This window comes from Cervus elaphus, chromosome 5 (genome assembly GCF_910594005.1).
Source record: "Cervus elaphus chromosome 5, mCerEla1.1, whole genome shotgun sequence".
Classification (NCBI taxonomy): domain Eukaryota; kingdom Metazoa; phylum Chordata; class Mammalia; order Artiodactyla; family Cervidae; genus Cervus; species Cervus elaphus.
The window spans coordinates 2,818,413-2,841,391 of record NC_057819.1 but is presented as its reverse complement, the minus strand read 5'-3'; the positions used below and the strand labels follow the sequence as shown (position 1 = coordinate 2,841,391).

The 22,979-nt window shown below is 54.4% G+C and overlaps 1 protein-coding gene and 1 long non-coding RNA gene across 10 annotated transcripts in view; one reads left to right on the top strand and one right to left on the bottom strand.

Moving 5' to 3' along the window:
* Positions 1–20,385, top strand: part of DEPDC5 (DEP domain containing 5, GATOR1 subcomplex subunit) — a 73,112-nt gene extending 52,727 nt beyond the window's left edge. For 3 of the 9 annotated variants that reach the window (XM_043901245.1, XM_043901244.1, XM_043901253.1), the window contains 11 exons: positions 1,787–1,852; positions 4,406–4,560; positions 7,080–7,157; positions 7,422–7,677; positions 8,601–8,709; positions 9,411–9,635; positions 12,298–12,467; positions 13,291–13,462; positions 15,832–15,892; positions 19,561–19,643; positions 19,760–20,385. In XM_043901245.1, the coding sequence (XP_043757180.1) occupies positions 1,787–1,852; positions 4,406–4,560; positions 7,080–7,157; positions 7,422–7,677; positions 8,601–8,709; positions 9,411–9,635; positions 12,298–12,467; positions 13,291–13,462; positions 15,832–15,892; positions 19,561–19,643; positions 19,760–20,052 (1,668 nt within the window). In that variant the 3' untranslated portion in view covers positions 20,053–20,385. Of the gene's footprint in view, positions 1–1,786; positions 1,853–4,405; positions 4,561–7,079; positions 7,158–7,421; positions 7,678–8,600; positions 8,710–9,410; positions 9,636–12,297; positions 12,468–13,290; positions 13,463–15,831; positions 15,893–16,022; positions 16,536–19,560; positions 19,644–19,759 lie in introns of those variants that run through there. The other 6 variants (XM_043901248.1, XM_043901247.1, XM_043901251.1 and 3 more) reach the window with 4 other exon arrangements.
* On the bottom strand, positions 9,650–11,377 carry LOC122693645. Its single transcript, XR_006340957.1, has 3 exons — positions 11,263–11,377; positions 10,501–10,577; positions 9,650–9,856 (listed from the first exon to the last, which is right to left on the bottom strand). It is a non-coding gene; the product is annotated as an uncharacterized LOC122693645 (long non-coding RNA).
* Positions 20,386–22,979: the final 2,594 nt, after the last annotated feature.

The window sequence follows — 22,979 nt, the reverse complement described above, 5'->3', positions numbered from 1 at the left end:
TGCATATAATTACTTGATCACATCTCTGATTATTTCTTCAGGATAAGTTCCTAGAATTAGATGACTAGGATGGAGGGGTTAAAATCTGGGAAAAGTAGCAACTGAGGCTGCAAGCAGCTTGGGGAGTTCATAGACCTGAGATGGCAAACCTTAATAAATATTTTAGACTTTGTGGGCTGAGAGGCAGGATCCAGGTTGTTGTGTGGACTCTTCCTCCACCATTTAAAATTTGAAAAGTTCTCAACTCATGGGCTGGAACAACCAGGGGACCACATTTTTCTGTAGGCTGTTCTGCAAGCCCAGCTCTAAGACCGTGGCTCTGGGTCCAGTCCTCAGTGTAGTATGTGCGTCAGGAACGACCCGTCAGTGAAGGAAGTCTTTTCACCTGTCCTCACGGGTGCCTCACGTCAGCACCTCTTTCTGTGTTCTGGCAGAGGAGGGGCGCAAATAGAGCATGGGAACACACAAATGCCTGTGTGCTGTCCGCTGGCTGTCCTCTTTGAGGATTAGAAACTGTGGGGACTGTACTGAGAAGTGAGAGATTACAGAACCACAAGGATTAGGCTTAACATATGCCGGTGACCAGAGAGGAGACTGTTGTCCATAGCACTCCCCTCATCTTCCGGCTGGACAGTGAAGTCCACAAGGTGGCCATGGGTCTGCCCGGGTATAGATTTCCAAGTGGTCCGCAGGAGGCAGAGGGGTCAGGAGATGGCCCAACACTGTCTCCAGGCAGCATCCTACATGTTAGCATGTGTGGAGGGTACCCATGTGTGTGTTTCCACGGCTCATTACTGGAGCTTGTCGGGGCTGATGGGCCAGGACAGCAGTCCTGGTAAAACAGACAGTGAAATACTTCAGTGATTCTACTTCTAGAATTAAAGAGAAGTGGTAGGAAAGCAGAGACCTTCAGGGATATGGAGTGCTATTTCCAAATTTCAGTAATGACATAAAAAGTGCAGATTTTGAAGGGACAAGAGGATATGTCTTGACCTTAAGAAGGAAGGAGGGAGGGAGGTGTGATTGGAAAAGTTCTCTCTGCCGTTTATGTTTCAAGTCCACGGTAACCCGAACCCTGCAAGGATGGCGGGGAGGCCGCTCCAGGGGCCCCTCCTGGTGAGCACATACGTGTCTGACACTGTAAATGTCTCAGCGGCTTCGTGGTTTTGTTACACAACCAGCAGAGGAGAAGGTACTGCTGCTTCTGTCTCCCTGGTTCGCTTGGAAAATTTAGCAAGAACTTTTCCTTCATTGAATCCTCTTCTCCCACCTGCTGCCGTGTTTAGCAGCAAGCTTCAGGTGTCCATGTATCTTCCAGAAGCCTGGGAGTCTCCCCACCAGGCCAGGACACTGCCCCCCCTCCTGCCCTGTGCACCCCACACACACACACAAGCTGCCCTGCGGCCTCTCTGTCCCCTTGGCATGGGTCTGAAGGACGTTCAGAGCTATGTGGGGGCGCAGGCATCCAAGCTTGGCTCTGATGAGAGCTGAGGCGCTTGGACACACCTTCCCCCAGGTGCTGCGCCTACATGGCTGGGATGCTCTGCCTGGGAAGGTGTGGGTTTCTGCTAATGCTTTGCATTTGGATATCTTCCTCCTGGGTGGATGGGTCTCTCTCTCTCTCTCTCTCCCCCTTTCCCCTCATGTGCCCGTCTTTCTCTCCTTCCCTCCTTGTTTTTGTTTGTTTCTTTTGTCCCTTCCTCCTTCTGCAATGGTTCACCGCTGGGCCGCGTGCCATCCTCCACCCCCTCGCGCCTGCCGCCGCTCCCCGCCGCTCTGACCTCAGGACGGGGCCTTCTTTATGGAGTTTGTCCGCAGCCCGCGCACAGCAGCATCCGCCTTCTACCCGCAGGTCAGTCCAACCCCAGGGCCCTGCAGCCCGTGTGTGCCTGTCTGTTAGTTGAAGCCTTGACCTGGCCTTCAGCTCGGTTCTGAAAACACCTGGAATTGGGCTGAAGCTGAGTTTGAGGGGCAGTTGAAATTGAATTTCATCTTGGAGATGCAGTACCTTCTGTTTGTGGCAACAAAGGGGGCTCATTGTCTCCATCTTTGCCCACGTGATAGCATCTTCCCCTTTAGGTGTTTTTGTCCATATGACGTAGCAACCTGACTTAAAGGCTGAACTCTTATTTGTTTTTCCTCCCAGATGGTAAGTGTCATGAAGGCAGGGGAAGTTTTATCTTCTTTAACTTGTTATTTTATATTGATTAACCATGTAATCATACAAACATTAGTCTGGTCCACCATCTGCTTTTGTCAGTAAAGTTTTATCGAAACAGAGCCACATTCCTTCATTCACATCATTGATGGTTGCTTTTGTGCTTTTTCATGCAGAGTTGAGCAGTTTCAACAGGCCTTATAGCCCACAAAGCCTAAAATAATTACCATCTGGTCCTTGACAGAAGATATTTGCCAACTTCTGATTTAGAGGATAACTCTTTAACCACATCCTGGTGTGGGCTGGTGGTGCGGTTCTGACTCAGGGGCAGTAGACAAGAGATAACCCACAGAGAGGCCCAGAAAGCGCACCTGTACCAGAGAGCTGGGCCTGGTCCCCTGCATTAGCTTCTAACTTAATTTCATGGCATGGCACTTCTTCCTAAGTCTTTCTGGTTGAGGGCAGATGGTGGTTGGTAATTGCAAGCTATCTCTTGCTGCGTTTCTCTCTGTATTTATGGGGCTGGCAGAGTCTATGTGGTCCTTTTCTTTTTTTTTTTTTTTTTTTGGCAATTCATTGAGCCTGGTATAGAAGAGCAAACTGGTTCTTTCAGAACCAGGGATGATTTTGTCTCCCAGGGGACCTTTGGTAATACCTGAAGGTATTTTTGTCACAGCTGGAGCAGAGGGAGATGATAAGGGGGTCGTGGCTAGTGTCTGGTGAGCAGAAACCAGGGGTGCTGCTGAGCACCCACAATGCACCCAGTGGTCCCCACAACAAAGGCTTCGTGGGTACTCAGTCACTCTTTGCGACCCCAAGACTGTAGCCCGCCAGGCTCCCCTGTCCATGGGATTCTTCAGGCAAGAATACTGGAGTGGGTTGCCATTTCTTCCTCCGGGGGATCTTCCCGACTCAGGAATTAAACCTGTGTTTCCTGCATTACAGGCAGGTTCTCTACCACTGAGCCAGCTGGGAAACTCCCACAGCAAAGGCTTATCTGACCCTTAATGGCAGCAGTACCATGGTTGAGATGCTGTGTTTTATTTAGAAGGAGTGATTTTTTAATCATCTAATAGAGTATCTGATAATATTCTTCTGTAAGTACTCGAGAACCCCGTGTGAGAGAGACTAGGTGGCTTGTATTTTTCCAGAAATGCTCTTGGAGACTTGCTGTTCTCTCCAGATGTTCGCTGTTGGGTGCAGCCTCTCTAGGTGGGCAGGTCACAGTCCTGCCCTTCAGGCTGTTTAAAGGGAATGAGACAGAAAACCATGACATGAAGCAAAACGTGCCAGCCCCCAGGCGAGGGTCAGAGACTGAAAGCAGAGAAGGAGGTTTCTGTTTGGGGCCCAGAGTGAGTCAGGGAGCATTTCACTAAGGGAGCAGCACTTGGAACACAGCGTTTCTAGCCCGTGTTGGTGGGGAAGGGAGTCCCCGAGGGGCACACAGAGAGGATTGAACACACGGGATTGACTCTGCTGGAAAGGCAGCCGTGGGTGTGGGTGGGTGTGTGTGTGTCTGTGTGTGTGTGTCTGTGTGTGTGCAGAAGCCCCCAGTTCTGCAAGTCGGGTCTCAGTCTGATAGCTCGTGCGGAGACTGGAAAGATGTCAGGGTAAGGAGTGATGGGGTTGAGTTGTCCTTCAGGAGGGTGAAGCTGGAGTGCTCGCAGGTAGGATGTGTGTGGGGTGGCGTCGGTGGGAGCTGGGTGGTTCTTGGGTGCATCTGGTGGGCCCTGGGAGTCAGCGGAGGGGAGGCTGCAGGACGAGGCCTCTCCTTAGGGGAGAGGCGGGAGAAGGAAACTCCAGGTGTGCCTGAGGTGTGAACCTGGGCAGTTGGGAAGACTGACCGGACCCGTGACGGAAGTGGGCTAGGAGGACAGGGTTGAGTGGTGTGGGGCTGCTGTCTCCCTCCTCCCAGCCCGGGGGGACGGCCTCTTCACTCCTTCTCCAGGGGTTTTCTTTAGTGTAAATCTTGTGGTTTGAGTCAGGTGCTGGTCTGGGGGGTTCACTGTGCACAATGGCCTCCCATGGCCTCAGTTTGGGGTGCATGAACTCCCCCTACTCTGATGGAAGGGGGTACATGCCTGGTGGGGGGCGGTCCCTGGACTCCTTTAGCTCTTCCCCCAGGGACCAGCGGGGACTAGGAAGGAGAGGGATAGGAAGGACTGTACTTGTGAACAGCCTGAAAGGTTTTTGGTTTTTGGCATTAATTTTTTTTTTTTTTGGCGTTAACTTTTAAATCTCCTGCAGGTGTCTTTGGACCAGACGGCTGCCCCAGTGCTGGACGGCAGCAGCTTGGGGGTGAGCACAGGCCAGTCCGTGGACAGGGGTAACAGCCAGACCTTCGGGAACTCGCAGAGCTTGGGGGAACAGGGCTTCCCCTCTGCAAACTCCAGTGATAGCAGGTGAGACTCAGGAAGGCCACACTCGTGCTACTGGGCGGTGGGGACGCTCTGACCTCAGAGGCTGCAGAGGCTGGGGGTCTGGATCTCGGGCCCGAGTTCTGACTCGACTACGAGTTATGTCTGGGAGCCCAGAGCAGTCAGTCCTCACCGGCATCTTCCAAAGGGGCTGGTGGTCCGTGCCCGGCCCTCCTCACAGGCTCCTGTAGGAACGCCAAGGCATCAGGCGCTGTGCAGGAGCTGGGCCCGTCCAGCCTCTCGTCTCTCCAGGCCCACGTCCCCACCAAGCCTGGTGGACGCTTCAGCTCCAGCCTCCAGGGTGCAGGAAAGGCATGCACGTTTCTGCTTCCTTGTTGCTCACGAGGGTAGAACAGTAGGTTCTCTTCTGCTTTTGGAAGAGGAACTGGGAATGTCTAGGCTGGAGAAGGCTGGGATCGACACGAGTCAGGACGCCTGGCTGAATTACAGAGAACACACTCCATCTCACGGCAGAAAGCCCCAGGCAGCTGCTCCTGCCTCAGGGAACCAAGCTCTCTGCCGCTGATGATGTTCACACGATGGCACAGCCTCTGTCCAGACGCTTGTCACAGGGACTCAGGCATCAGAAGGAAGTTCACTTCCAGGATCTTTCTTTAAAGGCTTCTTTAACCCCTGAGGTTCTGAAATGCTCCAGTGGGTCCTGGATCCGCCGAGTAGGAAGAGGAGGCCAAGACAGGGGCACCCGGGGAGGGGGGTGGGGATTAAGGAACTTCCGGATAAGCCCCAGGTTTGGTGTGACCCGTGCCCCGGGATCTGGGTTCAGTTGCTGAGTATTTAGCATCTTTATGAACCGTCATATTGTCAAGGAAGAGCTCGAGGAGCAGGTGATAGAAAGATCTGGGCACTGGGAGCAGGCAGACGGGATTCAAATGTAGACCCTTGATGCTTCCTGGCTCTTTGACCTTCACCAGGTCTTTTTCTTTTTTGACCGTACCATGTGGCATGTGGGATCTCGGTTCCCCAACCAGGGATTGAACCTGTGCCTCGTACATTGAAAGCTCGGAGTCTTAACTACTGGACTGCCAGGGAAGTCCCCTTCACCAGCATCCTTCATGTCTCCAAGTTCAAGAGGGTGGCTGTCACTGTTGTGTTTAGCATCATTGACTGTTTTGGACTTGGTGGGCGTCAGTTCAGGCTCAGTATTTTATACACGTTAACCTCCCAGCAACCCTGGAGGACAGGAACAGTGTCCTCCCCAGTTTATAGATGGGGAAGCTGAGGCCAAGTAAAACCAGAGGCCCTCCCACTGGTGGTGATGACCGTGGGATTCTGTACCCCGTGCTCCGGCCACAGTTACCTAATGCTTGCGTGCATGCTAAATCACTCAGTCGTGTCCGACTGTCTGCGACCCTATGGACTGTAGCCCACCAGGCTCCTCTGTCCATGGGGATTCTCCAGGCAAGAATATTGGAGTCGGTTGCCATGCCCTCCCCCAAGGGAGCTTCCCAGCCCAGGGCTCAAACCCTCGCAGCTCCCACACTGCAGGCAGATTCTTTACCACTGAGGCACCAGAGAAGAAGGATGCCACGGGTGGGAGGCCCAGAGCGTCCCTCCAGGGAAATATCTTGGAAGTGGTCGAGCCTGACATAGATTATTCAGAGGGGAGAGGCTCGTTAGAGGAAGCAAGTTAGGACACGAAACCACTTTGAATTCTTTTTTTTTTTTAAGTACATTTATTTATTTTTAATTGGAGGACAATTGCTTTACAGTGTTGTGTTGGTTTCTGCCACACGGCAGTGTGAGTCAGCCACAGGTGTATGTATGTCCCCTCCGTCCCGAAGCTCCCTCCCGCTCCATCCCTCTAGATTGTCACAGAGTGCCGGGTTGAGCTTTCTGCATTACACAGCACCTTCCCATTAGCTCACTAAATATTTTTTACACATGGTAATGTGTCTATTTCAGTGCTACTGTCTCCATTCATCCCACCCTCTTCTGCTGCCGCTGGGTCTGTAAGTCTGTTCTGTAGGTCTGAGTCTCTATTTTTGCCCCCACAGATAGGTTTATCAGATCAGCCCAACCAGCCCAGCCTGAGGGCAGCCGTGATGTCGTATATAGTCCCCGGGAGACACGGGGACCCAAGGATGGGGTTTAAATAGATATATATACTTATTTGGAAAGGGCTTCCCTTGTGGCTCAGATGGAAAAGAATCTGCCTGTGGTGTTTGATCCCTGGGTTGGGAAGATGTCCTGGAGAAGGAAATGGCAACCCACTCCAGTACTCATGCCTGGAGAATTCCATGGACAGAGGAGCTTGGTGGGCTACAGTAAATGGGGTCGCAAAGAGTCGGACATGACTGAGCGACTCAGACACACACACACGCTTTGGAAGCAGGACAGCCCCTCTGAGACATCCCCAGGATGTAGCTGGCCGTGCTTTGCTTCCGCGTCTGCGGTGTCCAGATTGTCCTGGCTTCCAGCTCCGTGAGAAGTGAAGGAGGAAGGTCAAGACCCTTAAGAAGGTTGCTCTCCTTCTCTGTTTGCAGCTCTCAGCAACTGGCGGCCAGCTCCCTGACCTCTTCCTCCACCCTGGTGGAGATCCTGGAGGCCATGAAGCACCCCTCGTAAGTGGCTTCTCTTGTGGATGAATGCAGGGGGTCAGAGGATCCCATGGTGTGAGCAAGGGTGCTGCTCAGGCAGTGGGGTTTGGTGGGTTTATACCTGATTCCTCAACAGCTGTGTGACCTTGGGCAAGTTACTTGACGTCTCCGAGCCCTGTTAGCTTGTTTGTAAAGTGGGACCGCAGTGGCTGAGTCGCAGGTGTTCTCTGAAGGCCAGGTCTTCCCCTCCCCCTTCTCCTTTCCCCTGCCACACCTTCTCGTGTCCAGCCACAGGGATTTCCCTGCGTCTGGGAGCAGCGGGGAGGAATTGTGCTGTGAGGGCCCTCCCTTCCGTGGGGGACTCTCTTCTTTCCGCACCTCCTCTCCCCTTGTGGCCTCCTCGGAACTCAGGACAGGTGTCCAGCTGCTCCCTGAGCAGAAGGGCCTGTCGCCGAGCTGCTTCATCAGCGCGGAGGTGGTGCACTGGCTGGTGAATCACGTGGAGGGGGTCCAGACGCAGGCCATGGCCATCGACATCATGCAGGTGAGGCCCCGGGGCGGCGCGGGGCTAACCGATGAACCACAGGCCCGTCGTGGTTCGGAAGGCACTTCTGTCCCTGACTTAAATATCAGACACAGTCTCCCATGTGCACTGAAGTGTTTTGGGCAGAATCTATACTTCTGACCCTCAGGGGGGAAATCCCTGTGAAAAGTGCCCAGGCAAAGCCCTCTGTCTGCCTCAGCGCCTTCCTGGCTCCCTGCGCTTCCCAGAGCGCTGGGCACAGTTGCGTGTGGTCTGTCCGCATCTCGTTCATCCTCCGCCCTGACCAGGCCCCTCGAGAACAGGGCAGCTCCGACCTTGTGTGCCCGAGTATTACTTGGCACATGGTAGGCACTGAGCCAGCCCTTGCTGAATTTAATGACATTGTTCAGAACTGGAATTAAACTCGAGAAGCGGGGAAGGGAAAGGTCAGTGCACACCATCCTGTCCACACAGAGGCCCCCATGGAGAATCAATGACATTTGATCAGTATGTGTCTATATAATAAAATTATTAAAAAATATACATGAGAATTATATTACACTCACCATTTATTTCTGGATAGAGAGGAAGGGAGAGACATGGGAGAATCCATAGAGATTTCTAAGTTTTGTTTAGTTTTCTTTGGCCACACTGCATGGCTTGCAGGATCTTAAACAAATCTCTTAAGTCTGTATAGCAAAAAGTTAAATTAGTCGAAGGTGGCTGATGGTATGACCTGAAGTTTCTTTGTATTTGTCTGTGTGTTTGAAATATCTAATGACACTGTATTATGTGTTTGCATTTTATAATGTAATCTGTATCAGGCACAGCGTTTAACACAGTGCAACCGATACAGCTGATAGGGAGGAGGGTGGGTTCTGAGGGCTGCCCCTCTGAGATGTTCCCCTGCAGGAATTTCAGAGTTTCGCTGACTCTCCTTCTAGAAAATGCTGGAAGAGCAACTCATCACACACGCCTCTGGCGAAGCCTGGCGGACCTTCATCTACGGCTTCTATTTCTACAAGATCGTGATGGACAGAGATCCCGAGCGAGGTGAGGCTGACTGCTGCCTGCGAGGCAGGTGTTTCCCGGCGACGCGCCCCCTCAAATGACAGGGCTTCTCAGGCTCCTTGTGTGATGCTGTCCCCTCGGTTGACGGACATGTCAACCTCCCTGAGCATCTGTACTTAGTTTGAGCGTCACTGCAGGATAAAATAGTCTTAATTGAAATAGAGGTCACATAACATGAAACTAACTATTTTATTTATTTTTCCCTTTTTTTTTTTTGTTGTTGTTGTTTTTTGGTCATGCCACGTGGCTTGTGGCATCTTGGTTCTCTGATCAAGGGTTGAACCTAGGACCACCACTGTGAAAGTGCCTAACCACTGGACCACTGGGGACTTCCCCCAAACTAAGCATTTTAAAGGGGACAGTTCAGTGGCATGTAGGGCTCACAGTGTCACATAGCCACTACCTCTGTCTAGTTCCATGACCTTTCCATCACCCTGAAGGGACGCCCCATTCTCAGGGGTGCTCCCTCCCAAACTCCACCTCGCCCAGGCCCTGGCCACCAGTCAGCTGTCTTGTCTCTAAAGGCTGGCCTGTTCTGGACATTTCTACCCAAGTGGCCTCACGCACTCCGCGGCCTTTCATGGCTGGCTTCTTAGCGCCGTGTTTTCAGATTCACTGCGTCAGGCGCGAATCGGTGAAAACACGATCACCGTGCTGAGGCCCCCCCCCACCGCCCTCCGCAGTGGCTGTGCAGCAGCCCACCACCTGGCATACGACGGCAGTGGATGACTTCGCCAGCTTCCAGCGCAAGTGGTTCGAGGTGGCCTTCGTGGCGGAGGAGCTCCTGCACTCGGAGATCCCTGCCTTCCTGCTGCCCTGGCTGCCCAGCCGGCCAGCCTCCTACGCCAGCAGGCACAGCTCCTTCAGCCGCAGCTTCGGGGGCCGCAGCCAGGCCGCCGCGCTCTTGGGTAGGTGTCTGGGCTGGTGGGGCCCGGGGAGTGCTGGCGGGCAGCTGGGCAGAGGGGCAGTGCCGTGGGAACCAGGGTTAGGGCCGCCGCAGCTGCCACGCTGTGACTGTCAATGCTGCGGTCTCCTGCGCAGCTTCCACCTGCTGAGTGGGGCGCGTGCATTACTGTCCCAGCCGACCAGCAGGGCTCGGCAGTTGTCAGATCAGGGCCAGGTGCTAGTCCTGCATGGACCGGACAGACAGTGTGGTCACTTTTCCCAGGGGGTCAGGACACAGTGGGTGTGAGCGGCTATTCTCTGCTGGTTTAGCCCCTGCCAGGGGCTGTCCCCACACCAGAGCATCTCAGGACCTCAGAAGAGGAAGGGATCTCAGAGGTGGTCTATTCCAGGCACTTACTCTGAGCGTGGACCTCCCCTCTGCCCTCCCCCACCAAATGTGCTTACTTTGGGGCATGCACCCCAGGACCCTTCCCTAAGGTGGGGTGAATACATTCTTATTGAATGATGGTGACCTCTGATTTTGAGAACCAGATTGATGAGTTGAGGTGTGAGTTCTAGGCAAGGCGTCGTGAGATTCCCCTCAAAGGCAGGTTGGAGAGACCCTGAAAACCCCCCAGAAGGAGGGGAACAAACATAACACAGGCCAGACTCCAGTGAAATTCCTGTTCCTACTTGGTCAGCCTGGAAGCGCCTGGCTAACTCGAGTTCTTGCCTGGCTGGTGGAATGGAAACCGTGCTGGTTTCCAGATCCTCAGAGTCACACAGAGCCCGCGTGGCCGGTGCCCTGTGTGAGAAGTGGAGCAGGGCACCGCCCACCACCGAGGTTCCCCCCAGGGGTGGGTGCAGGACCCCGTGTGTTGCACTTACCCCTTTGTTAGAGTTTCTGCTTCTGGGAGAAGTAGTATCATTTTGGTTCTTGACAGTTTCTTTAGGAACATCTAGAACTAAGCAGAATCTTTCATGTGTGCATGTTTTCTGGGAAAATGCTCTTACTATTTCAATAGCTCCCATGATTGTTACAGTGGACTGCTGCCCATAAAGAAATGCCATTGGATTTGAGGGGGAGGGAGGAAATGGGGCCGATCACAGTTTACAGAAGCCCCGGGTCTGGCCTCACCCAGAAAGACAAGAGTGGAGCCCTGGTTTTTATTTACGTCTGAGCCAGCTTCAGGCCATTGGTCAGGAACTCTATGTCTGACCCATCTCTAAAACACCCATCTTGGTTGAGAAGGATTTGCGAGCAGGAGCCCAGGTCGGATGAGCTACTTTGGTGCTGACCTGGCATCAGTGGGCAGCACCCGGTCACTGGGACAGGGCATTGCATATGTATGCTTATTCATGTCCGACTCTTTGCGACACCAGGGACTGTAGTCCACTAGGCTCCTCTGTCCATGGGATTTTCCAGGCAAGAATACTGAAGTGAGTTGCCATTTTCTTCTCCAGAGGGGTCTTCCCAACACAGGGATCAAACCTGCGTCTCCTGCATCGAGGAGGGTTCTTTACCACTAGGGCCACTTGGGAAGCCGGGGACAGAGTATTAGACTTCAGTAAGAGTTTCATTTCTTGAGAAAAGATTATAGAACTGTTGCCTTCCTGGGTTGAAACCAAAAAGCAATACCCCCTCCTCACTCTGGTCTAGGCTCCTTGGTCTCTGGAATTGGAAGATCTGGGGCTCAGCCTGGCTGAGGTTCTGACTTTGATCTCGGCCAGGGCAGTTCCCCTCCATGGGCTGCTGTTTCCTCATCTGTAGATCGGGGGTGGGATTAGATTAGAGGAGGCAGGCTATGAACAAACACGCCTATTTGTTCATTTGTTTGTTTTATAATAACTTTGGTTTTAGATTCACTGCAAAATTGAGCAGAAAGTACAGAGTTTCCGTATACCCCCTGCCCACCCCTGCCTCTCCCGCCGTCGACATATCCCCACTGAAGTGGGATGTTTGTTAGAGTCCATGACCCTACCCCAGCACATCATTATCAGCCAGGTCCACGGTTTCCCTTAAAGTGTGCTCTGGGTGTTCTGCCTTCTACGGGTTTAGACAAGTGTATAATGACATGTACTCACCATTCTGGGGCTTCCCAGGTGGCGCTAGTGGTGACGAACCCTCCTGCCAATGCAGGAGACATAGGAGATGCGGGTTCTATCTTCGAGTCAGGAAGAGCCCCTGGAGGAGGGCATGGCAACTCATTCCAGTGTTCGTGCCTGGAGAATCCCGTGGACAGAGGAGCCTGGTGAGCTATAGTCCACAGTCCACAGAGTCGAAAAGAGCTGGACATGACTAAAGCGACTTAGCACAGCACAGTAGCGCTCACCGTTAGAGTATCACACTGAGTAGTCTCACTGCCCTAAAAATCTGCCTGTTTTTGTAAATAAAGTTTTATTGGAACACAGTGTGCTCATTCATTTAGGTAATGTCTGGCTGCTTTTGCACTCTTAACAGCAGCATTGAGTAGTGAGAACAGAGACCTTATAGCTACACAACCTAAAATACTTACTACCTGGGCCTTCATAGGAAACATTTGCTGAGCCCTGGACTAGACGATTTCCAGGAAGCGTCTAGAATCTGCAGATTCACGTCTGTATGCTTGGTTGGTTGCTCCTCCTCCTCACCCCTGCCTTCCTTTCCCTCCCCTGGGCGCCCCCTCCACCTGCACGCTGACGTAGCCGCCACTGTCCCGGAGCAGAGGACCGTGACCCTGGATGTGGACGTGAACAACCGCACGGACCGCCTGGAGTGGTGCAGCTGTTACTACCACGGCAACTTCTCTCTGAACGCGGCCTTTGAGATCAAGCTGCACTGGATGGCTGTGACCGCCGCAGTGCTCTTTGAGATGGTGAGCCCCCACCCCGTGCGCGGTCGGGCCTGTGCAGGGATTCTCATCCCTTAAACAGCTGTTTTCAGTTCAGGCTCCTGTTACCTTCACCTGGACCCTTGTAATAGCCTCTTTCAAAAAATTAAACATTGTGAAAAATTCAAACAGTCGGAAAAGGTGTCGATTAGGGGGTGTCTGAGCCTTGGGGCTACTGACATGTAGGACGGATTGTTCTCTGTCAGGAGTGGAGGGCCTGGCCTGTTCACTGTAGGATGTTGAACAGCATCCTTGGCCTCTACCCACAGTAGCACCCCCTCCTATGTCAACCAAAAATGTCTCCAGATTTTGCTAATGTCCCCAGGGAGGGGTGCGTTGCCCCCAGTTGAGAATCCCTGGTGTAGAGCAAAAAGTAACCCTTTCTCTCACCCTCCCACCGTTCGCTGGAACTTCCATCTATTGCCCTGACACTTTGCTGTTATGGTGGAGACATTCTGTGCAGGTAGAGGCCCTGTCACCTTTTTTTTTTTTAACAGGTAGATAATTTTCTGAGAATTTCCTATCACCTATGTATCTTCTCTATGAATAAGTCGGCCTCTTTTTTTTAAAAATTGGTTTTGCCTCCTTTTCGGTGGAAGGTTTTTGAAATAACGTTTGTTTCTTACAAGTTAACGTATGTGGTATTTCCCTGGCAAGTCCGGTGGTTAATACTCAGTACTTCCACTGAAGGGGGGCTCAGGTTCGATCCCTGGTCCGGAAAGCTAAGATTCTGCATGCTGCTTGATACAGGAAAAAAAAAAGGAGTCGTGCATAACAGGAAACTCTGTGTTTCTGTGCTTCCCACCAGGTCCAAGGTTGGCACCGCAAGGCCACCTCCTGTGGCTTTTTGTTGGTGCCGGTTTTGGAGGGGCCCTTTGCTCTGCCCAGTTACCTGTACGGCGACCCGCTCCGGGCCCAGCTGTTCATCCCACTCAACATTAGCTGCCTGCTCAAGGAGGGCAGCGAGCACCTATTTGACAGTAAGAGACACCCCCCTCCTGAGGGCTGTCCCCTGCACCGCGCCCCCCCACCGCCAGCGTTGCCTCCCGAGGCACTGGGAGGGAGGTCAGCTTTTCGTGGGTGGTAAAAAGAAGGGGCCTCTGGACAAGGGACCAGCATTTAATCCTGATTTCTTCACTCAGTGGCTGGCCAACCCTGGACAAGTCACCTAATGTCTCTGAGCCTCAAATGGCCTTGTTTCTAAAATGGGGGTGGCCCGAGCTGCCTTGCCAGCTCAGGGACACCTTCGTGTGGCCTGGAGAGCATGGTGGGTGGGGAGGGGGCGCTGTTGTTTGAGTTCTCCCCACGGCCTCCTCTCTCCACTCCAGCCTAACTGGTTTGGGTGGCAGGAAGCTGAACCTCATGGGAGGCTTGCATCACTGCCCCACGCAGAAGGGCTGGAAAGGGGAGGCAGTGAAAGTGGAGCAGGACAGTGTGCTGCTGTGCACGGCTGAGGCGCCTTAGCACCTGGACGGCTCCGGTCCCGTGGCCCAAGGAGGCAGAGCAGGAGGAGGACGAGGGACCCCCCGATCCCAGCCCTCCCCCAGAACGGAGCCCACGGGGCCGACCTCGCCCGCTGCTCCACCCTCGCCCACCTGACTCCAGGGGCAGGTGTGGACAGATCGCGGGGTGAGCTGCGTTCACACGGCACGGACTTTTCATCCCCAAGTGCACCGTGATGAGCCTATCGTTAGCTCCTGCAAAGCGTTCCCTAAGCTCACAGATGACCTTTTTATAAGGAAAAGCTAGAGTCACTGCTGGTGATTGGAACCCTCTAGCTTCCTAGGTGTAGAAATTATCAGTGTGGAAGAAGAAACCTTAGAGGCAAAGGAGGTGCTTTCCCCGAGTTCTCGTGAGTCCGTGGCGTGGTTCATGGCAGAGACCATTCCCCCCTCACCACCCCGCACTGGGGTGCAAAGAGCTTTTGTTCTGAAGGTACATCTGTATGTTTTTTACATCTTGGAAGACATTTTTGTACAGACACAACATTTTATGCAGTAGTTGGGAATCCAGGCAAGCTGCATGACCCCTGGAGGCCATAGATCCCGTGATCCTTGGAGTTTATGACATCCCCCACCCCCCACATTCTCGTTTCTTTCCCCTTGTGGTATGGCCGCGGAGGGACCGTTTTCTGCAGTCCTGAAATTGCCAGATGTTTATATCTGTGTCTGATGACTTTAAGCCAGGCACCACCTCCTATTGCTGTTGTTAATATGTTGTGGAGAAGGCGAGATCTTCACCCAGACCGTCCAAAGACTCTTCTGGGGTCTCCCACCTTCGCTGTAACTGGGCAGGAGTGCTCACAGGGCTGGCCCCGGAGGACATTGCTGTATGAGCTGATGGTTTTCCCTGCCAGTCGTAACCAGTCTGCAAGGCCAGCATCCTCTGTTGGTTGCCATGGTTACGGCTGAAGGAAAGGCATCCTAGTTGAAAGGAATGAGGGTTTGAATCTGAAAGTCGATTTTCTTGCTTCTGTGCCATCTCCGCTGTCCTCTCCCCTTCTGATAAGAAGGGATTCAAAATCTTAAAAACATGACAAGAACACTCTGTGTCTTGTTTTTACCAATTAAAGCCAAAGTCTTTTTTTTTTTCTTTTGCTCTTTGGTTACCCAGAATCCTCACATCTATCATATGTATAAAATTCCAAAGAAGGAAAGAGCAGCCAAGCCCCTGCAGGCGGCCCTGGCCTCTGGGACGCTGTCTTGAGTGGTTGCTGCTCTAGCACTCAGCACTTTGACCCCAAAAGCAGCCCCGGCCCGTGGCCTCTACCGTGTGACAGCTGCCTCAGCCCTGCCACCTCCTTGCCCTGCTCCTTTCCTCACACCAGCCAGGCCGCAGCATGAAGTGGGTGACGGGGGCAGGCACCCATCTACCCCACTCCATGCCCCTCCCCAGCTGATCACTTTTCCAAAAACCATTTTATATTGATTTGCTTCAGTTTCCCCACCCCTAAACTGGAAAATTGGTAAATCGTTTTTCTCTCCTTGGAAGCAAATAGCATGCACTTAAAGCTTGTCCTTCGCTTGGATTTAATATCCTGCTCCTTTCTGCTTTTGGCACAGACTTCATTAGAATGAGTCTCATAGCAAGTTCTGGCTGCTCATGCTAGTCGCTGAGGACTTGTGTTCCTCCCCTTTATAGACCTTGATGGAGCTTGGGGGCTGTCATTCTCTTTAGGACGTTCCTCCTTGGGGTGGAAGCCAGTTCTGAAAGCTGGTGGCGTGGAAAAGCAGAGCTCAGGCTCAAGGGGGGAGAATTGCCAAGAGTAGTAATGGATCATGGAGGCCGGACCCAGGGATGATTGCAAAGCTTAGAATAGCAACTCAGCATTTATTTTTTTTCCTTTCAGGCTTTGAACCAGAAACATACTGGGACCGAATGCACCTTTTCCAGGAAGCCATTGCACACAGGTTTGTTCTTAACAAGAAGGAAGCATGGGGAAGCCCCGGTGTTTGTCTCAAACAATGAAGCTAGTCCATTCCCTTTCTGGGGAGACAGATCCAGTCCTCCAAGGAGAGATTTACTGTGTATCTCCGACAGGTCCCTCTGCCGTGGTTTCAGAGATAGGCACCTCCTGTCCAGTTCCTGGAGCTGCAGTTTTTCAGGCCCGACTCCCTCTCATTCATGTTGGTGGGCGAGCAGAGAGCCATCTCCTCGGCCTCCACCCAGAGCCAAACTTGCCAGGAGATGACCGGTAGAATTTTTCGGGAGCCCCTTGACCCATGTTGAGAAGACAGTAAACACTTAACAATCGATAGATACATTCAGTGGCTACTTACTGAAACCTGCTGTGTGTACCAAGGAAGGCCTTTCCTGGGCTCAGGCCAGTCCAGCTCTGTCTCCAGAGTGTCACTAGCTCAGGGTCCGGTGGCTGCCCGGTGTTAATCACAGAAAATCAAAGCCCCCTGTGCTGCTTTTAGGGTCATTTCACCTTGTTCAGGAGCCTTCAGCAGTCCCAGCCCCGCCGTGCACACACCCGCCCCTACCGTGCACACAGACATCCACCATGTACACACCACTGTGCACACACCCGCCCCTACCGTGCACACACCACTGTGCACACCCACACCCACCATGCACACACACATACTGTGCACATTCACATCGTGCATACTCACATGCACACTCACACCCCACCACGCACACAGACACCCACCAAGCACACACTACTGTGCACACCCACACCCCCTGTGCACACACACATACCATGCACACTCACATCATGCACACTCATACCCCTACCATGCACACAGACACCTACCATGCACACACCACTGTGCACACACACACCCACCATGCACACACACATACCGTGCACACTCACATCGTGCATACTCACATTGTGCACACTCATACCCCTACCATGCACACAGACACCTACCATGCACACACCACTGTGCACACCCACACCCACCATGCACACACATACCATGCACACTCACATCATGCGCACACATACCCCTACCATGCACACAGACACCTACCATGCACACACCACTGTGCACACCCACCATGCACACACACATACCGTGCACACTCACATCGTGCATACTCACATCATGCACACTCACACCCCTACCACGCACAGACACCTACCATGCACACACCACTGTGCACACCCACACCCACCGTGCACACACACATACTGTGCACACTCACATCGTGCACACTCATACCCCTACCATGCACACAGACACCTACCATGCACACACCACTGTGCACACCCACACCCACCATGCACACACACATACCATGCACACTCACATCATGCGCACACATACCCCTACCATGCACACAGACACCTACCATGCACACACCACTGTGCACACCCACACCCACCATGCACACACACATACCGTGCACACTCACATCGTGCATACTCACATCATGCACACTCACACCCCTACCACGCACACAGACACCTACCATGCACACACCACTGTGCACACCCACACCCACCGTGCACACACACATACCATGCACACTCACATCATGCGCACACATACCCCTACCATGCACACAGACACCTACCATGCACACACCACTGTGCACACCCACACCCACCATGCACACACACATACCGTGCACACTCATCATGCATACTCACATCATGCACACTCACACCCCTACCACATACACAGACACCTACCATGCACACACCACTGTGCACACCCACACCCACCGTGCACACACACATACCATGCACACTCATATCATGCACACTCATACCCCTACCATGCACACAGACACCCACCGTGCACACACCACTGTGCACACCCACACCCACCGTGCACACACACATACCATGCACACTCACATCATGCGCACACATACCCCTACCATGCACACAGACACCTACCATGCACACACCACTGTGCACACCCACACCCACCATGCACACACACATACCGTGCACACTCATCATGCATACTCACATCATGCACACTCACACCCCTACCACGTACACAGACACCTACCATGCACACACCACTGTGCACACCCACACCCACCGTGCACACACACATACCATGCACACTCATATCATGCACACTCATACCCCTACCATGCACACAGACACCCACCGTGCACACACCACTGTGCACACCCACACCCACCGTGCACACTCACATACTATGCACACTCACAGCATGCACACACACTCCCACTGTGCACATACACACCCCCACTGCACACACCCACCATGCACACAGACACCATGCTCACACACTCCCACCATGTGTGCATGCACACACTGTGTACACACACACACACCTACTGTGCACACACCTCATCATGCACAGAGACACCTCCACCACACACACACACCCACAGCCATAAGATGAAGTCCAGACCCTTCAGCCTCCTCCACCCAAACTGGCCCAGGCCTGCCTTAGGTCTGCCTCTGCCCTTGTCTTTGATGCCTGGTAAAGGCTGTGAAGTAAGTGCCAGGGACCTGGCTTCCTCCTCCCAGGAGGAGGGTGTACGATTCGGGGCCGTCAAGTGAAGAGGTCGGTGGGAAAGGACTCTGACGCGAGAAGCAGACAGGCCTGGTTCACCTCTGCCCCGCCCACCCCTCCACCAAGCATCCGGCCGAGGAGTCGTGAGCTGCGCTGCGTCCATGCTCTCCTGGCTTGTTGGCAGGGTTCCCTGACATTCCTGTCACCTAGTAAGCCTCCAGGAGATGGTAGTTACTATTAGGAAGACCCCAGCTGAGTTTGTCAGCAGGTTGTGCTGATCCACACTGAGTAGATAGCCTTGATGGGAAAGTTGAGAGGAGGAAGGGTGAACTCCAGAGCTGTGCCTGCATGTGCTAGAACTGGCCGATGGTGATGAGCTCACGGTTCAAGCAGCCGATCCATTTAATTTACGCATCTGACTTCTCGTGTCCTTCAGCAAAGAGTTATCAGGTGCCCTTGTGAAACCAGGAGCTTCTGCCGAGGATGCAACACAGCACCTCCCCAGAGCTCAGTCCAGGAGACGAGACAGGACTGTACCTACTTTAGTTCTGCCTCCTCACAGCCCTTGTTAAAAAAACCCCTCAACTCAGGGCAGGGGTCGCGCTCGCCAGCACATCCTCTACGGCACTTAGCAGGTGGAGCTGTGATGAATGGGCTTCGTGGAAACAGAAAAACGAGGCCCAGAACCACGCATGGATGAAAAACAGCCCCTCCTGCCTGTTTCCAGAACACAGTGAGGCAGGGCCCTGTGTGTTTCTCGGCTTAAGGAAAATGACTGCAGTTACGGCATTTCTCAGTGCAAAGCCCTTATTGAGAACCACTGCACTTAGCATGGGAGCACAGACAGGAAGGGGAGTGAGGCTGGCCAACTCAGCGGAGTTAAGACAAGGGCCTTCCCTGGGGAGCTGAGGGTCTCGGGGGTGGGGTGGTGGAGGGGAGAGGGAGGGAGTGCCAGTGCAGTGGAGTGAGGAAGGAAGCGGTGAGGATGGAGAGGAGCAGTGGGGATGTTCCCCTGGGACTTTCCAGGTCCCCTCTCCCCAGGCTGGGCCACCCGAGGGTTGTGTCAGCCACACTCCGGCCCAGGAGGTCCTCAGCAGCGTGTCTCCCTGTCTGTCCTTTAGGTTTGGGTTTGTACAAGATAAATACTCTGCATCCGCTTTCAACTTCCCAGCAGAGAACAAGCCTCAGTACATTCACGTCACAGGTGAGGCGCCCCAGGCGTGGTGTGGATGGTGGGGTAGGATGGTGTGTGCGGGCTGGCCTGGGGTCCTGTGCCTCCCTCCCTTCTGGCGGCACCACGACCCAGCCGTCTCCCTGCAGGGACGGTGTTCCTGCAGCTGCCCTACTCCAAGCGCAAGTTCTCGGGGCAGCCGCGGCGGCGCCGCAACTCCACCAGCTCCGCCAGCCAGACCCTGTTCTGCGAGGAGCGCGTGGGCTACAACTGGGCCTACAACACCATGCTCACCAAGACCTGGCGCTCCAGCGCCACCGGCGACGAGAGGTTTGCCGACCGGCTGCTGAAGGACTTCACAGACTTCTGTGGCAACCGTGACAATCGGCTGGTGGCCTTCTGGACCGGCTGCCTGGAGAAGATGCATGCCAGCGCCCCGTGATGGGCCAGGGTGCTGGGAGCTGGCGTCCCACTGCCCATGAGACTCAGAGGGGGATGGTCAGGCAGGCTCAGCGGATGGGGGTTGTGGGGGTGCATGTCCCCCACCAGTGTCCATCCTCTCCCCGAAGGGAGGCTGCAGGAGCCGCTGTGCCCTGGGAGTGGGCGGGAGGGCAGCCCCGTGAGCATCCGCAGTCTGGCGAAGCGGGACCTGCCGCTTCCCTCCCAGGAGGAGTGCGCACAGGATGTATAATTTTGTGAAATAATGTACCATAGGCTCACACAGCTGTATATACCTGTACAGAGCAGAAGCGGGAATAAAGTGCCCCAGGCAGCATCTCGGTCCCCAGCCTGGTCCCCGGCGGCAGCTACCCCCTCCTGGGCCAGGCGGTTATGCCCCGTCGCTGGGGCCCTGGAGGCTGGTGACATGGCCGCGGACGCTGGGGAGGACTCCAGAATCCACCTGGGGCGTGTGGCTGTGAGTTCACTGGAAGTCGTTTCTGAGCTGAGAGCAGGAAGAAGAGCCTCCTGGCTCCTGCCCATCGGGAACAGGGTGGTGGTCCGAGGCTGGGAGTTCTGGAGACGTTTCTCAGCTCGCTGATTGCGCCGGGGGCAGGGAGTGCACACAGGCCCCCTATATACCTGGGCAGCACCCGTCAGCCTCCCGGATGTAGAAATGAGCCTTGGGTGAGGAACCACATGGGGGTGGGATGCGGAAGGAAAGCGCCGGGGGTGGGGGGGGTGTGGGGTGGAAGAAATGCATCCCGTTACTGAAGCAACAAGAATTCAGCCAGCGGGGCTTCAGAGCAGGAGGGGCCACCTTAGTCCCAGCCGTGGTTTCCCAAGGCTCCTCTGCACAGGAGCGCCTTAAATTGCAGGCTCCACAGCCTCTCTTGGAGATTCTGATTTGGGGGCTCTGGACTCTGTGCTGTAAACGACGCCTAAGTGACCAGGCTCTCCATGGTCCATTTGAGAAGCCCTGCCCCCAGACCCTTCCTCTGGGCTTCTTCCCACTTACCTCACCTGCAGCCCTAACCCGCCTGGAAATCTGGTTCTCAGACCAAAGCAGAGCAAAGGTCACACACCGGAAGGCAGAGGACTCGCGAGCAGGGTGAATGACAAGTGACGGCTCGATGGCAGTCGGGGCGGACGGAGAGCCACAAGGACCTCTCAGAGCGTGGGGCCCCAAAGCCACAGGACCCCCAAAGGCTGGGCCAACACTGCCAAGTTCTCCGTCAGAGAGGCACAGAAGCCCGTCTCCTGTTTGTAGAGAAGTGAAGTGAAAGTCGGTTGGTCGTGTCTGACTCCTCCTGACCCCCCACGGACTGTAGCCCACCAGGCTCCTCTGTCCACAGAATTCTCCAGGCAAAAGAATACTGGAGTGGGTTGCCATTCTCTTCTCCACCGGATCTTTGCGACCCAGGGATGGAACCTGGGTCTCCTGCACTACAGGTGGATTTTTTACTGTCTGAGCCAGGGAAGCCTGTTTGTAGGAAGAGACCCATCAAAACGAGATGGAAGGTTCGGGCAGTACAAGAAACGAGCACACGATACACAGCTGAGACGCCACGAGGCTTTGCTCACGTGGAGGGAGCGGGGGAGAAGGCAGAAGAAACCAGTCACAAGCCCCTTCGGTTACCTGGAAAACAGATGTGTGAAATAATAATGGTTGCACCATTCCTTGAGCCTGTGTTCTGGACAGTGTAAGCATACTTGCCATGTTTTCCGTCTTGTAATCTTATCAACAGCTGTCACGACCAGATGAGGGTGGGAGCCCCAAGGTCACACACCCAGGCCATACAGCCGACCGCGGCTGGAATCAGGTCTGTGGGACCCCAGAGCCCAGCCAGGCCCCGTCCACTGCCCTGTGCCTCTCCTCTCCCCGGGGAGCTAGGACAGGGAGGCGTCGCCCACCCTTCCCTCCTGGGGGCCCTCTGTGCCAGCTGACTGTTCCGCTGAGGTGCAGTGTCGGGTCTGGTGGGAAGGGCCCTTCCTCTCCCCCAGGCTGCCCCCCTCTGGCCTGAAGGCCCTGACGTCAGCCTGCAAGCGCTCCAGGCAGCTCCTGGCCTTCAGGCTGGCCCCAGGCCTGGCCTGGAATGTGCGGGTGCCGACAGCTCAGTGCCACCAGCCTGTACACTTGACCTCTGCCCGCTTCTGCGGCTGCGGCAAGAGCCATCTGTTTCTCGGTGAGTCCTCACAGCAGCGTTCCGAGAAGGAGCCCTCTTCCCCGTGAGGGTGAGAGGAGGAGGAGAGCTGCAGTGCCATTCCCAGAGGCCCCTGGCTCTCTGAGCACTTTCTCCCTCGGCAGCAAGTCTGGGTGAAACCCGGGGGCCCCGGGGACTCCAGAGCTTCCCTTCTCCACCGGCAGGAAGCCAAGGCTGAGAGAGCCCCCTTCTCAGTCCTTCAGCAGCCTTGGTGGGAATGGAGTGTCACGTCCAGGGTTGCTTTTCCAGGCGGGGGGACGGGAATGGAGCCTGGATAAGCAACCTGGGACGTGGTTTTCAGGGCAGCTCTTGTGTTTCCCTTTCGTGGTACCCGTAGCTTGCCTCTCCAGCTGTCTGTGCTCCTTGAGAGCAGAGAGCAGACCTCGCTCACCGTGTACCTTCACTGCGGGTGCCCACGCCACACGGGTGCTCATATAGAATGGGTTGAATTCATTCGTTCAGCCAACATTTATGCAAAGCTGGACCAAGGCGGCCCTGCACTCCTGGTGAAGGACAGCAGATGCATAAAGTACGGCAGAAATAGAAGAGGGGGCGTAATTTTGTACAGGGGAGCTGGGCAAGGGCTGTTGTGCCTGCCCAAAACTTCTGACTTGAATGTGCCCGGAGGTCCACTGAGAGCCTGGTGTACCACCAGCCGGTTGGAAACTTGGGAAGGGAAGGAAAGAAAGCAGAAGAAAGGTAACCTTGACCCCCTCCAAGCCGCCGG